This window comes from Phyllostomus discolor, chromosome 12, assembly GCF_004126475.2.
Source record: "Phyllostomus discolor isolate MPI-MPIP mPhyDis1 chromosome 12, mPhyDis1.pri.v3, whole genome shotgun sequence".
Classification (NCBI taxonomy): domain Eukaryota; kingdom Metazoa; phylum Chordata; class Mammalia; order Chiroptera; family Phyllostomidae; genus Phyllostomus; species Phyllostomus discolor.
This window is the reverse complement of record NC_040914.2, coordinates 35,093,856-35,112,658: the sequence shown is the minus strand read 5'-3', so window position 1 is coordinate 35,112,658 and position 18,803 is coordinate 35,093,856. Positions and strand designations below refer to the sequence as shown.

General features: G+C 57.5%; 1 protein-coding gene across 2 annotated transcripts in view; it reads left to right on the top strand.

The window, feature by feature from the left end:
- Positions 1–18,803, top strand: part of LRRK1 (leucine rich repeat kinase 1) — a 105,369-nt gene that overhangs the window by 65,013 nt on the left and 21,553 nt on the right. Inside the window, exons 9-21 of one of the 2 annotated variants that reach the window (XM_036012951.1) lie at positions 104–267; positions 1,102–1,239; positions 3,327–3,439; positions 4,930–5,006; positions 8,981–9,110; positions 9,898–10,010; positions 10,442–10,656; positions 12,605–12,769; positions 13,355–13,527; positions 14,548–14,668; positions 14,901–15,060; positions 15,503–15,779; positions 18,237–18,411. In XM_036012951.1, coding sequence (XP_035868844.1) covers positions 104–267; positions 1,102–1,239; positions 3,327–3,439; positions 4,930–5,006; positions 8,981–9,110; positions 9,898–10,010; positions 10,442–10,656; positions 12,605–12,769; positions 13,355–13,527; positions 14,548–14,668; positions 14,901–15,060; positions 15,503–15,779; positions 18,237–18,411 — 2,021 coding nt within the window. The remainder of the gene's footprint in view (positions 1–103; positions 268–1,101; positions 1,240–3,326; positions 3,440–4,929; positions 5,007–8,980; positions 9,111–9,897; positions 10,011–10,441; positions 10,657–12,604; positions 12,770–13,354; positions 13,528–14,547; positions 14,669–14,900; positions 15,061–15,502; positions 15,780–18,236; positions 18,412–18,803) is intronic. The other variant, XM_028502292.2, reaches the window with a different exon arrangement.

The window sequence follows — 18,803 nt, the reverse complement described above, 5'->3', positions numbered from 1 at the left end:
TTCCACGGTGGCCATACCCTGACTTGATTCCGTCATTTTCTTCCCGACAGGGGTCTTTTTAACCGATTCATACTTTCTTCTTTTTTTTTTTTTCCTCCCCCAGCCACTAACTGGATTGGTTTGCGGAAACTACAGGAACTGGATATTTCCGACAACAAACTGACGGAACTCCCTATGATTTTCCTGCATTCTTTCAAGTCCCTCAGCTATCTGAATGTCTCCAGAAACAAGCTGAAGGTGTTCCCAGATGCCTGGGCCTGCCCTCTGGTTAGTATGGCCCCAGGAGTGACGGAGGGCTAGGCGTCTGTCTCACCTGCACCCCCTCCGTGGCCACGTTGGCAAGCGGGAGGGGCGGCCCCAGTGTTAGAGCCCAGAAATGTCCCTCAGCAGCCGGCAGCTGAGTGTCTCGGGCAGGTAACTCCCCCGATCGCCAGACCACATGGCTCTGGGCTTGAGCTTTGCACCGTGAGACCCACAGCCCTTTGCACATTTATAGCTTGCGTGCCTGGCTCAGGACGGCTTCTGCCCAAAAAGCTGGGTGGGGAGGGGAGTGGAGGTCTCAGTTCCTCTCAGCCAGCTCTACACTTAGAATAAAAAAGAAATCATCTGTTTCCACCGCACTGCCAAGGAAATGGTGTTGTTGTTTCTCGGGAAGTTTGCTCGTGAAAGCAGACGGGACAGCATACGGAGCGGTTGTGTTGTCTTGCTGTTCGTTTTACACCGGGAAGTTCTCCATCGCCAGTGTTCACGTGTCCAGTTCCAACCGCCGTGTGTGGGAATCCGGCCGCTCTCCAGAGCTCAGGCCTGAACTGTCCCATCATCTCCCGGGACAAAGAGCCAGATGTTCTGGGACGGAGGAAGAGGGTTATGAGCCCCCATCGTCTCCCCGGAGAACCGGTTTCCGTCCGTCCCTTGGAGCAGGGACGGGAGAACGGGACGACCACCCTCTGCAGCCTCTGCAGTCACGGAATGATGTTTGTTACAGAGCCGTGGGGTGGAGGTCTTACTGTTAAATCAGATCGGGACAGTCTTTCTCCTCGGCACAGATGATCATCCGAACACTCGTTCACACCTCCTTCTCTCCCTCCGCACATGCCTTAGAAATGCTGCCGAGCATCCCACAACGCCCTGGAGTGCCTGCCGGACAGAATGGCGATCTTCTGGAAGAACCACCTGAAGGACGTGGATTTCTCGGAAAACGCTCTCAAGGAAGTCCCGCCGGGGCTCTTCCAGCTCGACGTAAGTCCCGCCATAGGGGCACCCGGGGCTCTCGCGTCCGGCTGTTGTGCAAAAATCAGTGCCAGTGATAGGGAGGTCTGTGCACGTCTCCTGAGTGTCTGAGACCAAAACAAACCAAAAAAATATGTGCAAAGATTGATAGGAAATATGCAAAATGAAATCACCTACACGAGGAGGTAGGATTACGGGTTCTTACCACCCAGGACTTTTTTCAATGTTGCAAACGGCGAGCCCAGCCCAGCAGCGCACCCCCCCCCCCCCCCCCACTGTCTGACTGTCTCTGGCTCTGTCCCTTCTCGGGTGACACGGAGGTCTGCTGGTGTAGGAAGCCCAAGGCCCAGGGAACACTGCCCTGTGGGACCTCCTTGTCCCTGCTGCCCTCCCCAGAGGTGGCGTCCTGGAAGCTTCTTTAGATTTGAATTCAGGAAAGTGCTTTTCCCAGAGCCTGTGTGTCCCTGAGCCCCTCCCCACCAACGTGGGGCTCCTTTCTCGCTTTATATATATATTTTTATCGTCACCAGAGGATATGTTCACTGATCCTAGGGAGAGAGGAAGAGGGGGAGGGAGAGAGTGTGAGTGAGGGAGAGAAACATTGATCAGTTGCCTCCAGTATGCGCTCTGACCGGGAACCGAACCTGCAACCCTTTTGTGTATGGAATGATGCTCCAACCAACTGAGCCGCCGGCCCGGGCTCCGTTCCCACGTTAGGTTGTTGCAGGCCTGTCTCTGCTTCCCCCACACACTCGGATGGGAACCACTCAAGGCAAACCATAGACCCTATTCAGCACTTGGCCTTGACACCCAGGACCAGCCCCAGAAGGGGGCCTGATAAGTGTTCACTGAAGGCCTCGGGGCAGCCCCAGGCAGAGCGCCCAGGCCTCGGCCCCCACAGGCTCTCCCCCGAGGCCTGCTGCACCCCCCCACCCACATTCAGGGACCCCCAGAAGGCAGCAGGGGCCCTTTCCACATGCGTGTTCTCAGAGCGAGGGCCATCAAGCCATAGGTGCCAGGGCAAGCCTGGACAAGGCACCCCGGGGTGCCTCTGCCTCGAGGGGAGGGCCGGTGGGTGGGGACACAGGTCACATCTGCCACCTGACCTCTGTCCTTGGGGGGAGCCCCTCGTCCAGCCCCCTGTTCCGAGTCTGTTACCTCTGACGTCACACCAACAGCTGGGTTGGTTTTCTGGTTCCCACCATGTCAGAACGGGAGGGAAAGAACCTTGTCTGGCCCCTCCCACTCAGCCTCAGGGGAACTTGGGTGTGTTCCCCAGAGCGGGGGCTGGGAGGGCCAAGGCTGATGCTGATGCTGACAGTGGGGGGCGGTGTGGACCCCCTCCCACCAGGGAGGGGACAAAGTGTGCAGAGTGGGGTGTTTGAGGTGGGGCAGCCTGTGACCATCCCGAGCTTCTCATTGTCCACAGACTAGTTGGCATCCGAGCTGATGGCGTCGGCCTCTGTCCTCTCACGAAGGTGAAATGTGTCCCAAGTCCAAGGGCAGGTGGCTGTGTTTGCCAGCAGGGCCCGCAGCAGCGGGTGGACGTCCGGGGCAGGCGGTCAGCAAGGCCACCGCAGGCACACAGCGGCCCCAGGCCCCTAGCCAGCGGAGGCTGTGCGACTGGGACGGGTCCCCTCAGTGCTGCTGCTGCTGCTGCCACCCTGCCCCTGTCCCGGGTGTCACCTGGGCTGGCCCAGCGAGGCCTCAGGACGTGCGCCCCTCCTCTGGTGGCACCACGGCCTCCAGGACCTTCAGGGTCTGCCATTGTCCCCAAGAGGGGACATAAGGAATCACCACTCAACTTGTGTGAACTCTCAGCTCGGAGAAGTGCTCAGACTCCTTTCATTCTGGAGTAATTGTCCTCCGTGGACCGGCGTGGGGGGGAGGGATCTTCTACAAAGTGTTCCCTCTGTTTGGTATGGTTTCTCTAGTCTGAGGACCCGAGAGCGTGAGCCCACATTGTGGAATCTCGGTCAGGCTAAACCGGTTGTGACCCTTCGGCTGCACCTCACCAGGGGGCTGACCTTTCTCTTCTGTCCGTGCACCCTGTCGACATTGAACGGCATCCCCGCCTCTCCCCCTCTCTGTCCCAGGCCCTCACGTCCTTGAAGCTCCAAGGAAACCAGCTGGTGACCGTGCCCCCTCCAGAGAAGTGGACCTGCCGGCAGCTGAAGACCCTGGATCTCTCCCGAAACCAGCTCGGCAAGTAAGCGAGCCTCTGTCCCCGGCGGGCTCTGAAATGGGCGTGAGGCCGCCGAGCAGTCCCTCGGGACGTGTCTCGCTGATTCTGTTAGGGTGGTGTCACGAAGTGCCCCAGGCTGGGGGACACTCGTGTGTCCCAGTTCTGGAGGCTGAAAGTCCAAGGTCAAGGCGTCCGCAGGGTCAATCGCCTCTGAGGCCTCTCTCCTTGGCTTGCAGGTGGCTGCCTTCTCTGTGTCCCCACGGGGTTTCCCTCTGTGCCCGAGTCCTAATATCCTCCTCCCATAAGGACACTGGCTATTCAAAGGCCCATTCACGTGGCCTCGAGTTAACCTAATCACCTCTGTTGAGACCTCATCTCCAAATAGGGCCACATTCAAATACGACAGTGACGCCTCAGTCCCCTTCAAAGTGGGCACCTTGGGACCTCCCACAGTTCTCCCAACTGCCATCAGCTGCCCCGACCTATTTTCCTGAATCTCATCGACAGTCTGAAATCTCTGCCCTTTGAAAGGTGACTTTAGTTTTGGGAAAAGCCAGATGTTGCAGGGCACCAAATCTGGGCTGTAGGGGGGCTGAGTCACCTGGGTGATTTGATGTTTTGCCAAAAAAACTTGGCACAAAATGTGATGCATGAGTGAGCGAGCATGTTGTCGTGATGAAGCTGCCAATCATCAGTTGCCCACAGCTGTGGCCTTCTGAGTCATGCAAACAGTTTCCATAGAGAAATGTTCAAGCTTAATACAAAACCTGATGCATATTCGTTGCTCTACTCGCTCAGTCATTTTGAAGGTGACGGCCACACAGTACACGTGCTCACTCAATGGCATCTACTGCCCCCACTGACTAGTACAGTGAGGTCATCATTGTTCACGCATGCACATTCCAGGCCACTCACCTGGGCTGCCAGGTAACGTTGCTGTCCTGCAAGCCATCCTCCTTATAATAACAATGGCTGGACTTCTTCCAGACAGACCTCGTACATATTGAATAAAAAGAGTCCCCCTCCCCAAGATTGAATAAAAAGGTGGCAATCTGGGGATGAGCCCAGGTGGCCCTCCGGGCCCTGGGGACCACCCCCCAGGTTCAGCTGCTGCAGGTCACCTCTGTGGCTTAGCAGCGGAGCTTACCCCCCAAAGAGCGCTCGCCTAAGGGGCAGCCTAAAAAGCCACATCCACGGGAACGGGCATTCCCGCCAGGCACCGAATCGCTCGCACCTGCCTGAGATGGAAAAGCGCGAGAATGGAAACCATCCGTCATGCCTGCAGTGGTTAGGTCACCTCCTCCTCTGGCTGTTTCTTCCCCAAAGACTCCCCGAGCACAACCAGCGCCATGAGCTGCCGCCGCTCACACATCAGCGGCAGGGGGCCCAACACCCCGCGCATGGAATTTTCTCCCTTCTCCTTGCATGCTTCGGCGTGATATAGTCACAGCCGAAAGAGTAAGGTCTTTGTCCTGCTTTCCTCAAAGGTTGACGTTTTTTTTTCCTCTCGACAGAAATGAAGACGGACTGAAAACAAAGCGTATTTCCTTTTTCACCACCAGAGGGCGCCAGCGCTCAGGGACCGAGACAGGTGTGTGCATAGGTGCTGGGAGGTGCGAATGCTGGGCAGGTGGTCCCTTGCTGTCCTTCTACGGGGTTTTCCCCGCAATGCCCTGTAGGAATACCAGAGAGGTTCATGTTTGACTGGAAAACCTGCAAGTGAGCTGTGCCTGTTGTTTGCAGGACACACGTGGCTTGCATACCCTGAAACCCCTCCCCCCTCTGCAACCCAGTACCCCTGTGTGTGGACGGCCTGCTGCCTGTGGGCACTGCCCCAGACGCATAACACGTGCTGGTCTTCCTTTAACCCTCACAACAGGAGGCACGGGCCGTGGTTTCCCACTTTACAGATGAGGAAACTGAGGCTCCCTCAGTGTTTTTATCTGCGTGGGCTTCCGCAGCCAAGTACCAGACACTGGGTGGCTTGAACAACAGAAACTCATTTCCTCACAGCTCTGGAGGCTGCAAGTCCGAGGTCAGGGTGCCAGCGTGGTTTGTTTGGGTGAGAACTCTCCTCCTGGCTAGCAGACAGCTGCCTTCTTGCTGGCAGTGTGAGAGAGAGAAAGAGAGAGAACAAGCTATCTTGTGTCTCTTTTGATAAGGGCACTAAACCCATATGGCCTCATCTGACCTCATCAGCTCCCAAAGGCCCCACCTCTAATACCGTCACACCGGGGAGATACAACCCAGTCTGTGGCATGAGGGTGGCCTGTTGGGGCCACGGTGCCACTCAGGGGCACAGCCAGGTTTCAACCCAGCCCTGGGGTGGGGGGCAGGGTTGTGGGTAGCACCATGACCCTCTCACAGCCACACTGCGGGATCTTGTGAAGGAGATTCCTGGGGACGCGGCCACCCTCCGTCCTGGCTACGCTGAGAATCCCGCAGGACTTGGGGGGGGGTCTTCCCCCACACTCATCGGAAACACAACCTTTCCCACGGTGTTTGTGCTGGCCTCACCACAAGGCCAGCTCAGCAGAGACTATTCCTAGGAAAACGGGTTCTTCTTGTCTGCCATCTTCCGTGAGTCACATACGAATGTGTTTATGTGATTGAAAGCGTAACACATCATCAGGGAGACAAACGGAACTCCGAAACACAGACCCAGATCAATATAGGAATTTCACACATGACAAAAACGGCATTTCATTTTCCTGGAAAAAGACCGTTTTATTGTTTAATAAGTAGTGTTGCTGTAACCGCTGTCCAGACACAAAAGGGCACGTCGCAACCCTCGATTTCCGACCCTGCGTCAATGACAAAAGCTCCACGTGGGTTTCAGGTATATGAATACAAGAAAAAAAAAGAAAAGAATGACATTTAAAAGCTTTCGAAGCTAGGGGGGAAATCCAGAAATCATTTTTTTTTAAAAGGCCAAAATCTAGAGCTTTGTAAAAATAGACTCAGAAGAAATATTTGCAACACAAATTGTTGCAACATACATTGGCTAACGTCCCTAAAATACAAAGACGGCTTACAAATTCATTAAAAAAAGAAAAGCAGCCCAACAGGCAAAAAAAAAAAGGGGGGCGGCAATGGATGTCAACCGTTTGCAGAGAAGGAAGTTCAGACGGCGTGGAGACGCATGCAAAGGCCCTGCACTGCACTAGTCGGGAGATACAGTGAGGAATCTCATAACTAACCCCTTTTTACAACCAAGGGCCTTAGGGCTTCGGAGATGGAGTCCAGACGTCGGGGTGTCACTCAGGAGGAAAGAGACACAAACTCTTCGTCTCATGAAAGCCGCAGTGGAGGGATGGGCGTGACCGGCGCTGCCGGCCCGGACCTCAGCCCCATTTCCACTGCTGTGTGCACAGCCCCCTACGATGGGGCTGATGGAAAGGGTGTCTCCAGCTTTTACAAACGCAGGCCGTGCAGAGGGGCGGCATCGGGGCACGGACCCATGTTCTGGAACGTGACAGCTCGGGGCGCCCTCAGGAGCGTGTCTGGGGGGCAAGGTGAGGGGGCCACACCTCTAGAAAGTAGTACCCCTGGCACAAGCAGACGGTAGAGTTGGCCGATGACAAAGACTCCTTGATTTTTTTTTTATTTTTGTCTAGAGAGCCGAGGCCCACACCTGGGGGGGAAAGGCGGAGGCCCATTTCGAAGGCTTTCTCCCCCCCGGTGTGGTTACTCCCTCGGGGGCCGGGGAGCCTCAGCTGGGGAAATCTCTATAAGAGATAACTTGTTTGCCGACGGACGGTAAAATTCCAAGGGAATCCGTGTACGTCCAAGTAGTCATATTTGTGCGGCGGCCTCGTCCAAAAATAATTTGGGCGGCCGTTTTTACGGTAACATTCAGACCAGCCGAGTCATAAATAACTTATGAATAAGTAATTACAGTTCATAAATACCTCGAGCTGTGCTCCTCCCAGTCTGCTTTCCATGGTTCCCACGCCGGGCTGGGAGGCCCCGGACAGGTGCTGCCCCCCCACGGCCCCCATCTGCAGTCAAAGGTCCTCCTTCCCTCCGCCCATCACTTGAAAAGGCTTCATAGACACCAAGTCGAAGCTTGAAAGTTGGAACGCATCTAGACCAAGTGTTGAGATGTGTTCCGTGTGAGGGAGGGCCGGTGAAAGCTAATGATTCTTTTTCATTGGGGGAGAAAAACAAAACGAAACAAAAGAAGCAGCCCTTTGGAACCTTTTCTCATGGAGCAGGGTCAAGGGCAGAGCCACCTGTAAACATCAGCTGCTCATTCGCTCTGTGGGGGCCGCTGCGTTGTGTCCCTCCCAGCACTGCCACTCACGAGGCAGATGTCCGGGCACCCGTTCTGGGGTCCCGGTATCGCCGCTCCCCGAGCATTCTCTGCAGCCAGTTACCCCGTGGCCACGGGCTCTGCAGCTTCGTGTGTGGAGAAAAGCTGGCGTCAAGGGCGAGGCGGGATGTCATGGTCAAAGGCAGTGGAGCGTCGTTTCAGCCCAAGAGAAAGAGATTCTGGCTTCCCTTTCTCGCCGTCTGGCTGAGAACCAGAGGAGAAGGCTTTGAGCAGTTGCTTTGTCTTTGGTTGTCCGAGCTGACAGGGACCCTCGGTGGGTGGGGGGCCCAGAGCTCTGCTTCCCATCAGCACGTGTTTCCAGGTTCCCGGCCATGTTCTGCCCCAGCGCACGCACCCGGTGCCTGTGAAAGCGGCAGGTCTGACGTGATGTTCGTGGCAATGTCGTCACTAGCCTAGTTCATGAAGTTACTCAGGTGCTAGAGAGTTGGCTTGTTTTGCAGAGCGTGCCATGTTAGGGCGCATGCAAAGTAAGCCCCGGGTATTATTTCTTAGTCCACTCGCTGGCTTTCTTTCGTTGAAGAAGTGATACACGGGTATGGCGAGCAAAATATCTGAACAGGACCAAAGGGCGTGGAAGGAATATTCAGCCTCCTAATAATTTTCTTCCCCAGAGACAACTATGGAATTTCATGTGTCTCTGGTAACAACTGTTTGTGTCTGACATGTGTGTGTAACATATATACACACACGTGCATTTCTGGAATGTGTGTGTGTGCGTGCAGACAACACCATGCAGGGTACACATGTGCATTGTGCTATGTGTACGTGCATGCAGATACCACATGCACACAAACATGTATACAGCGTGGGTTTGCTTGCGTGTCTGCACACGTTTTGTGCTTCAGCAATGGAGCCTGCAGATACCTCGTTCCACACCTGGTTTTCTCAGCCCACCGGGAGCTCCTGAGCATCACGACCTAGCCCATCCCTATAGACCTGCCCGTGCTTCCTGATAGTTGTGTATGACCCCCATGACCCCCGTGGGGGTGGGCGGCTAGGCTGTCGTCAGGCTCAGGCAGCGCACCGCTGAGCATCCTTGCTCTCACGGCCCCGCCCCCTGGTCAGGGATGTCTGCTGCACGGCCTGCCGGCATTAGAACCCCTAGAGCCACAGGGTGGGCATCTCACCCTGAGGGGGCGCCCCCTCCTCCTCCTCACCCTCCAGCTCTGGGCCTCCACACCCTGGTGATGCGTCTCGAGTGTGCAGTCTGCTTTGCCATTCCCTTGCAGCCTGCGTGCTGGAGTTTCCCGCCTTCCTCAGCGAGTCCTTGGAGGTCCTCTGCCTGAACGACAACCATCTGGACGCGGTCCCTCCCTCGGTCTGCCTGCTGAAGAGCTTGTCGGAGCTCTACCTGGGAAAGTGAGTGCCCAGCCCAGGGAGGCGGCACGTGTTTCCGTAAACCATCCGGGGACACGGCCGGGGAGGGAGGAGCCGTCTGAGTACCCAGGAGCCCGTGGGATTTTGCAAGCTGGTGGGGGGGCAGGGAAGGCAGGGGAGAGAGAGACCCTGAGGCTGCCCCTGCTGCTCTGCTCAGTCTCAGAGAGAACTCTCTGACCCCTCATCCTTCATTTGCTGAGTGGCCACGGGGCTTCGGACAGCATGAAAACCTTCATGAAAATATACAATAATTCCGGTCATGCTGCCTTTGCAAGAAGAGGGAGTGATAACCTTTTTTTTTCAATTTCGTCTGAGGATATGGTTATTGACTTTTGGAGAAAGAAACATTAATGTGAGAGAGAAACATCCATCAGTGGCCTCTCGTATGCACCCCAACCGGGAATCGAACCCACAACCTTTTGGTGCATGAGATGAGGCTCCAACCAACCGAGCCACCCGGCCAGGGCAATAGCGTTCATCCGTAAGATGGTGTGCTCGTAGACCAGATGAGAAAGCTGGGGGAGGGGACCCAGTACGAAGCCGAGGGGGTTTGCAAAAGACAGAGCTGCCATTTGTACTCCCGACGGTAGCAGGGGAGGAAGGCTTTGAAGTTAGTGTTTAAAAGGAGTGGTTGAAATCAGAGCCCAGGAGGCCGGGCTTGGGGTACAGGCTCCCAGCGGCCCCCTTGGGCCTGAGAGGCTGACCGACTGCTGTGTGTATGTGTGTGTGTGTGTGTGTGTGTGTGTGTGTGTCCCCGCTGTGTCCTCAGCAACCCCGGCCTGCGAGAGCTCCCCGAGGAGCTGGGGCAGCTGGGCAACCTCTGGCAACTGGACGTTGAAGAACTCAACATCAGCAACGTGCCTGCAGAGATCAGAAAAGAAGGTAGGGCGCCCCCTAGTGACAGCCCCTTGGAAAGACAGCTCCATTCCAGCTGTCCGAGGCCTGGGGTGCATGCAGACAGCTGGGTGCCCCCTGGAGCCCCACCCCAGCTCCCATGTTTGCAACAATGCAGTGAAATGCTTTCTGGGTGCTCCAGAAAACCAGAGTCACTGAGGACCGTTGTATTGCGACTGACCACACAATAACACTGCCTAGGACCCCTTAAGCACCAAGGATGTTGTCTTACGTCCTTGACCTTGGACTTCACTTCTGGGGTGATCGGTATCCCGTCTCCCCTCCTTCTGAACTCGCCCCAGTAGGACCCCCAGACAGGGCTCCTCCCAGACAGGACTCCCCTGCCCCAGAGCCGTGAGCACATCCCCAGCAGCGTGTCCGCAGCAGCGCCCACTTCCCTGCTCCGCCGTCTCCCACAGGCCCCAAGGCCATGCTGTCCTACCTGCGTGCTCAGCTGCGGAAGGCGGAGAAGTGCAAGCTGATGAAGATGATCGTCGTGGGGCCTCCGCGGCAGGGCAAGTCCACCCTCCTGGAGATCTTACAGACGGGGAAGGCCGCCCAGGCGATGCACGGCGAGGCCACCATCAGGACCACCAAGTGGGAGCTCCAGAGGCCAGCTGGCTCCAGAGCCAAGGTCAAGGATGGTCAGCATGCAGAGTGTCCGTGGCGGGGAGAAAGCTTCCCCGGGCCCCTTGTCCCACCTCTCCAGGGAGCCCAGGACTCCCTCAGACCCCCCAGGAAATTTGCAGGGGCGGCCATGTACTGTTTGCACCCAGCACCTGCCAAGGGCAGTGGATTTCTTAGTGTGACTTTGTAGTCACTTAGCATGACTTTCTCTTAGAGCTAAGGTGAGGCTCTGGGCCAGTGGCCCTTCATCCTGGCTGTCAGATTTCTCTGATGAGCTTTTAAAGACAGTATGGTACCCGGGCCTCACCACCCCTGGCACCAAAGGATGTGATCCCAATGGCCTGGGGCTGAGAACGAGCTACCGCTGTGAGCAGAGGCACGCCAGCACCTGTCCCTGACGGGGAGGCCAAGAAGGCACCCCAAGTACGAATGCGCTGTTCTGCCCGGCACCTTGGGTCACCCCAGGCTCTGAAAAGCCTAGTTGTCCAGCCCTATTTAAAACCAATGCTCCGGTGAACCTACTCATCACCCAGTTTTTCCTTCAGTGTGAGACCAAAGAAAATGACAGTTGCCTTGCACTCGAATCTGAGGGCAAAGCCCATGAAATAGCGGTGGGTGGAACACAGCATGGGGCCGGGAGCTGCCTCCCAGCACAGAGAAGGACCCCCCCCCCCCCGCCCGTGGCCCAGTCTGTGGTGACAGGCAGCCACACAGGGATCCGGACGCAAGGAGGCTGCTTGTGGGAAACCGAGGGGCCGTGAGGCCAGAGGCCGCAGGATTTTTCCCATAACCTGCCTGTCACACAAAGTCTCTGTCCAAGTCAGGGAAATCCAGCAGGCGTCGGGAGGCACTTAAACTGAATGTGTACTTGAACGCTGACTTGGAACAGAGTCTGCCCGCTGGGAACGGGACCGTTGGGGATGGGACTGTCCAATCATCCCCATCAGCCCCCACCCTGCTCCCCAGGGGTGAATCTTGCTCGCTCAGGTCCCGGGGTTCTCTAAAGTGACCGGAATCTCTGGATTCCCTCCTGCTTTTAAAGCTATCGCTCAATGCAACCTGCTTCCAGATATTCTCCAGCAAAGGCTAGCCCGCAGCCCGAGGGGTGCGCGGCTGTTTCCGTGTTTCCGCCATCATTGCAGTCCCCCCTTTCCGTCACCCCGAGACAGCCAGCCACCTCCTCTCTGGCACGCGGAGCCCGTGGCTCCGGGTGATGAGCCCTCCAGCTGTCGGGAGCAGCTGTTGGGTTTCATCCGTGCCCACGAGCAGGTCCCGGAGGCCAGGACGCAGCCGCGCTGTGGGAACGGTTTTCTGTGCTGCAGAAAACCACAGGCTTCGCTGCCGGGGCCAGACTCTGACCTCACAGAGCGATAGAGAAACCGCCGTTTACACAGCCCTTCCCGGCAGCCCGACAGCTAAGCTTTTGTTCCACTCCCACGTCAGGGGCAGTGTTCCTGCATCCTTGGTGGCCGCCGCCCACTGACACCGCCCCCCCCCCCCCCCCCCCCCCCCCCCGCCCTGGGTTCAGAGGAGGCCCGACGCCTCTGCCCCGGCGCCCCCCTACGCCGAGGGAGGTTTAACCTTCGTGTGACGTCAGTCATTGCCGGGGCTTCCTCCTGCGGGATGTCGCTTAACCCTCTGCCACCCGGATGGGGGAGGGAGAATTCCCTCCTGTGTTCCACAGACACGCAGCATCCAGGGCCTGCCCGCCTGCTCCGTGAGCTGTGCATAGAGGCTTCTGGAAAGTCCTCCTCCCCACCCTGGCCCCTTTCCCGCACTTGGATGCCTGACTCGTGACGCAAACTTGGCCAGGCAGGCGCGGCTCCTCCGTGGTCACCCTGTTTTCCTTCCCTGAACACCGCGCTCCGCGCCATCAGGTCTCTCGAGGCAACTGGACGAGGAGGCCCTGGGTTTGTAAAATGCCTCCCTCTGTCCCCTCCTTGTTGCTCAAGTAGGTTGAGTCCGTGGAATTCACCGTCTGGGACATCGGCGGCCCCGCCAGCATGGCCACCGTCAACCAGTGCTTCTTCACCGACAAGGCGCTGTACGTGGTGGTCTGGAACCTGGCGCTGGGGGAGGAGGCCGTGGCCAGCCTCCAGTTCTGGCTGCTCAACATCGAGGTAAGGAGACGTCTGCCCACCCATCCCCCTCGATGCTCCCAAGTGTCTCCGTTTCACGGAGTGGGGAGAGAGGGAGAGAGAGAAGGAAGAAAGGAAGGAATGAATGAATGAATTGCTAGGAAGAAATGCTCTGCCTTTTGGCAGACTCACACAGCCTGAGGGCCCCTGGGTCATAGGTCACAGGTCACAGGAAAGCACTTAGATGCCCCCTGGGGCTGAGGGTGGGCAGCACTCCTGTTTCCTTCTGCCTTAATTTCGAAGCCCCTCATTCTTGGATTAAAGGAGAACAGGGCCCCCCTCTCAGGTGTGAAGTGATGGGGCCCAGAGGCAGCTGCTGCAGTGCCTGAGGGGACCAGGGACTCAGCCCCGGCGGGAGTGTCACGGGGGTCCTCACACACCCCTCAGTCAGTGCCCGACAGCCCCTGGCGGTTTACAGGCAGGCGTGAGGGGGGCAGCCCCGGGTGCTGCTCAGAGCCCCGGGCGTCCAGGCCAGCGGCGCCCCTCTGCGCCCTGGGAGCGGCTTCCCCTCCCTCATCCAGGAGGGGGCGCTGGTGCTCAGCTCCCTGGGGTTCTCTGTCGCCACAGGCCAAGGCCCCCAACGCCGTGGTGCTGGTGGTGGGGACCCACCTGGACTTGATCGAAAGCAAATTCCGCGTGGAGAGGATCGCGACGCTGCGGGCCTACGTGCTGGCCCTCTGCCGCTCGCCCTCCGGGTCCAGGGCCACCGGCTTCCCTGACATCACTTTCAAGCACTTACAGTGAGTGTTCCGGGGGGGGAGGGGCTCCTGCTCCCTCCGACCTCGCCTGGGCTGGGGCTGCGGGGCCGTCTCTGGTCCCTCTTCCTGGAAATGCCTGCAGTCCACCGGCAGAGGGTTCCTGACCGGGGCTGGGCAGCTCTGGACCTCTTCCGGTGTGAGGGGCGGCAGCGTGACCCCGGGAGCAGAAACATCCCTGGGGAGGCTGAGGGGCAGCCACAGATGGGACAGGGCAGGGGCCTGGCAACACCCTCTCTGGGTGCCCTTCCTGCATCCCCCCCACCACTGCTGTGGCCTGTGCTGAGCCCGCACGGCCTGCCACACCTGTCAGTCGCCGATTAGGCACAGACTGTGGTCCTCACACTCGGTCCAAGTGCTCCAGGAGGGGCTGAGATGGGTGAGGGTGCCGCTGGATGTGGGGCAGGAGGGGCCAGTGCTGTGGGACCAGCCCTTGGGGCTGTCCCTTCCCCCATCCCCTGTCCTCGGATCCCCACCACCAGGTCTGTGTTGCACCCACTTTGCAGATGATGAAACTGAGGCTCAGTGACTTAAGTAACTGTTCCCCAACGGTAATAGTGTGTGTGGCTACAGCATCACTGGTGGCACCTGGGGTCCCTCCCTCTGGGCTGAGTCCCAGGGACGTGGGTGCACAGCCTGGGGACACTCCCGCCCGGCCCAGAAGGCAGAGTCCTCCCTGGAGAACGTTCCCTGGGGTCCGTGACAACAGGAGTGCCACCCCTGGGTCAGAGACAGGGTCCAGCCCCAGCCTGCTCCTCTGCCCCTTGTGTCCCTGGGGGCCACCTCGCTTTGCCCCTCTGTGAAATGGGTGTGTGGGAGCACAGGCTGCGGCGGCACGTCACGGTGCTCTCAGCACCACCTAAGTCCTCGAGAAACTCCTCTGTGTCCACGTTTCGTGAGTTCTCTCAACTTCTCTGGGACGACGTGGGAAAGTGGAGACGCGGGCCGCAGGGCTTGTCAGAGGGGGCGGTGCGTGGTGACAGTGGCTCTCTTCCGCCCTCGCAGCGAAATCTCCTGCAAGAGCCTGGAAGGCCAGGAGGGGCTGCGGCAGCTGATCTTCCACGTCACGTGCGGCATGAAGGACGTGGGCAGCACCATCGGCTGCCAGCGGCTGGTGGGGCGGCTGGTGGGTACCTCGCTCGTCCACGCGGACCCGGAGGGGCCTCCTTACTGGATGTGGGGAGTCTGCACGTGCCCCTCTCTCCACCGTGTCCTCGGGCTTCCTGGTGCCTGTGCGAGCAGCTTCTTGGGGGAAGGGGAGGGACGGGCAGGGAAGCATAGCTCCCACTCAGGCCGGGCTGGCTGGGCACGCCTTGGGACCTGAGCGCCCAGCCTTGCCCCGCTGCGCCCCCCTCCAGATCCCGCGGAGCTACCTCAGCCTGCAGGAGGCCGTGCTGGCGGAGCACCAGCGGCGCAGCCTGAGTGACGACGTGCAGTACCTAACAGACAGGCAGCTGGAGCAGCTGGTGGAGCAGACCCCCGGCAACGACATCAACGACTACGAGGACCTGCAGTCCGGTGGGCGGGCCGGGGGACAGTGGGGACGGGGTGGGGGGAGGGGGGAGGGAGGAGAAGGATGGTGGGGGAGGGGTGGCAGGGGAGGGAATGGCGTGGGGTGGGGGTGGTGGACAGTAGGGGGCGCTGTCCTGGAAATACGGCACTCCGGTTTTTCACCTCTCTGCGCATGTCTGCAAAGGACGGCACATGCACAGCGGGTATTGATTTCGAGGGGGTCACAAATTTTTACTCATAAGCAAATTTGCAAGGATGGAATCCATGAGTAACGGAGGTCAGGCCACACCGTAGCTCTCGTAGCCGCTGGTGAGATCAGCCAACCGATCCGAAGGACCCGCGAGTGGGTTGCTTCCCAGGAAGCATTTGTGACCAGGCCCCCGTGGGAGTCGAGCACCCCAGCGCCCCCTCTGTCTGACGCCGCCCCCCCACCCCCTTCTCCGCACAGCCATCAGCTTCCTCATAGAGACCGGCACCCTGCTGCACTTCCCCGACACCAGTCACGGCCTGAGGAACCTCTACTTCCTCGACCCCATTTGGTTGTCCGAGTGTCTGCAGAGGATCTTTAACATCAAAGGCTCCCGGTCGGTGGCCAAGAACGGCGTGATCCGGGCGGAGGACCTCAGGATGCTGCTGGTGGGGACTGGCTTCACGCAGCAGACCGAGGAACAGTATTTCCAGTTCTTGGCCAAGTTTGAGATCGCCCTGCCCGTCGCCAATGACAGGTGAGTCAGTCCATGCAGGGAGCTGTGAGGGCCGCTCCAGGGAGGAAGGAGTGGGGGCCAGGGCCACGAGGTGGGATGGGGGTCACGGGGTGGCTCAAACAAGAGTCCCAGGGACGGGCCATGGTGACAGCCTGCCTGTCTAGGCTGGCTTTTCTTCCTGTGCCAGGGGTGTCTCTTTTCTCTGGGTTCAAAGATAACCACTTACAGAAAAGTTGTAGGAAAACACACAAGGATGGCATTAAAAATAACTTTGGGGGGGGCCTGGGTGGTATGGCTTAGTGGATTGAGCACTGGCCTGCAAACCAAAGGGTCACTGGTTCGATTCCCAGTCAGGGCGCATGCCTGGGTTGTGGGCCAGGTCCCCAGTAGGGGGCGCACGAGAGACAACCACACATTGATCTTTCTTTTCCCCATCTTTCTCCCTCCCTTCCCCCTCTCTAAAACTAAATAAATAAACTCTTAAAAAATAACCTTGGGGGGTTCACATTTTAGGGGGTTGGTTGCCTGGTTATTTGGCACATAAAAATGGAGTAAGTGGCAAGGGCGTGCCTGCTAATTACACAGCCCGGCAGCCGGCATGTGGCAGGGGCGAGGGCTGGAGGGCCATGTGGCTCTAATCTAGTGACGCTCGGACCTGCGCCAGCTTGGAACTCAGGGCGTCCTTGCTCTGATGTCAGCGTCAGCCATTCCCGGGTCTGATGCCGATGCTGGCCAGCATCCAGGACCCCAAGTCCACAGACTAGGGTCCAGGCTGTTCTTGACTCTGGTCCATGAAAACACCCAAGGTCAGGACCCCTGCGAGTTTATGACATTGGTAAAACCGGACAGTCGTCTGGCGATTTTATCCACAGGAAGGAGCAGACGTTAACACTCAGTAAAAGTGAGTCGGTTAGACATTTATATATGTCTGCTTGGACAATAAAATGAGCCAGCTTCCTGCCAGCCCCTTGTGGAGGTTTACAGTACAGCAGTCAGAACGTGGAGCCAGGCTGCCTGAGTATGGGGCCCAGCTGCTTTTCCTTTCCATTCTGTAAAATGGGAATAATGCCCTGGCTAGCATAGCTCAGTGAATTGAGCATGGGCTGCGAATCACAATGTCGCAGGTTTGATCCCCAGTCAGGGTACATGCCTGGGTTGCAGGCCATGACCCCCAGCAACTGCACATTGATGTTTCTCTCTCTCTCTCTATCTCCCTCCCTTCCCTCTCTAAAAATAAATAAAATCTTTTTAAAAAATGGGAATAACGTATGAAGCGAGAGGCACCCATCCAAGGTGGTTGAGAAGGTCCTTTCAGCCCACGTCGGAAATGGCTGAGGACTAAAACTTCACCACTGGCCCACTCTGGGTCTCAGCTGCCCAGGTCTGTCTGTCTGTCTGTCCTTCACCAACCCTGCGAGCCTGGGGTCCTCTCTGCTCCCAAGCCAGGCAAGGAGGTTAAGCTGCATGTGAGGGAGACACTGAGCCAGGAATGATGCCAGGCTGACACCGAATTTTCCTTCTACAATATTTTTTGGAGTCTCTTCCAGAAAGTTCCAAAGACACTTTACTGGACTCACACTGATATTTTATTTATTTATTTATTTATTTATTTGAAAGTGAAAGAAAAAAAAACCGTCGATTTGTCATTTCACTTATTCACGTCTTCATTGGTTGATTCTTCTACGTGACGTGATGGGGGATCGAACCCGCAAACTTGGGATGATGCTCTTAACCAACTGAGCTACCCGGCCAGGGCTAAGCTGACATATTTTAAGATTATTGGAGTGAGCCAATAATCTTAAAGGCAAAGCCTTTGTTAAGAAAAGGACACACCCAAGGCTCCGTCCGCCCTGGGCCTGCCCCTCGGGGACACCCTTGGAGGGACCTCCAGGTTTCAGCTGTTTCCAAACGTCCGCAGCCAGGAACAGCTCCATGACCGATGACTCAGCGCTTTTACGAGGAGCAAGGGGACTCTCATAAAACATCCCTCTTTTGCACAAACAGCCTCATGCTAACTTGAAAGGCGATTGTGGAGTCTCGGCGAGCCAAGAACAATAAATAGCTTCGAAAGCCAGAAATGTTATTCTGACCCCAATCTCTACATTGTCCTTGGAGCTGCATGACTCTTACTTGTTTTTCCTTCGCCGTCCCGAGTTCATCGTAAGCGATGCCCCAGCCACGGCCCAGTTTACAGAGAGTCCGCGGCGATTCACTCTGTCGGATGTGTTTACGACCACAGATGGTTTCACGTCTTTTTCTCAACCCTAGTCTGGTCTCTGCCTGAGAGACCTCGATAAATGCATTCACGGGGCCCGTCTTCATCTTCTCTTGGGGCATGTATTCATAGCTTATAAACTGCTCTCTCTAAAAATAAGATTGCAGGTCTCTGGGGAGAAGGCACCTGGGTTGTCTGCCGGGGCCAGGGCCCCGCCACAGCACTGCAATGTGACAATCACGGTCCCCTTTGATGCGTTTCAGCTACCTCCTGCCACACCTTCTGCCGTCCAAGCCTGGCCTGGACACCAACAACATGCGGTACCCCACGGCCAACACCATCCAGAGGGTGTTTAAGATGAGCTTCGTGCCCGTGGGCTTCTGGCAAAGGTTTATAGCGCGGATGCTGATCAGCTTGGCGGAGATGGACCTGCAGGTAGTGGTGATTTCTCCGTGGCGGGGCAGGGGCCCGCAGGGGAGACGCCTGTGGCTGTGCCCTCCAGGGAGGAAGATGCCCTTTGCTGGAGGGGCTTGGCGTAAAACACGCTCCTTGCAGCGGAACTGCTGACTTGGGCCCGGGAGGCAAGCTCAGCGTGGCTGCCTTCTCTGGGCTAAGCCGGCAGGCCCATTTGAACTACACTGTGGCCATCACGTGGGTACCTGACTCCTTTAAGAGTGATGGTTAACCCACATCCAAATCCTCCAGGCCCCACTCTGAGGTTCTGATTCAGTGCCTGTGGGCTGGGGTCTGAGAATTTGCATCCCTGACCATCGTCCCAGGTGACGCTGGGCTTGGGGACCACACTGGGAGGTCCGTAGGCTTCCAACCCT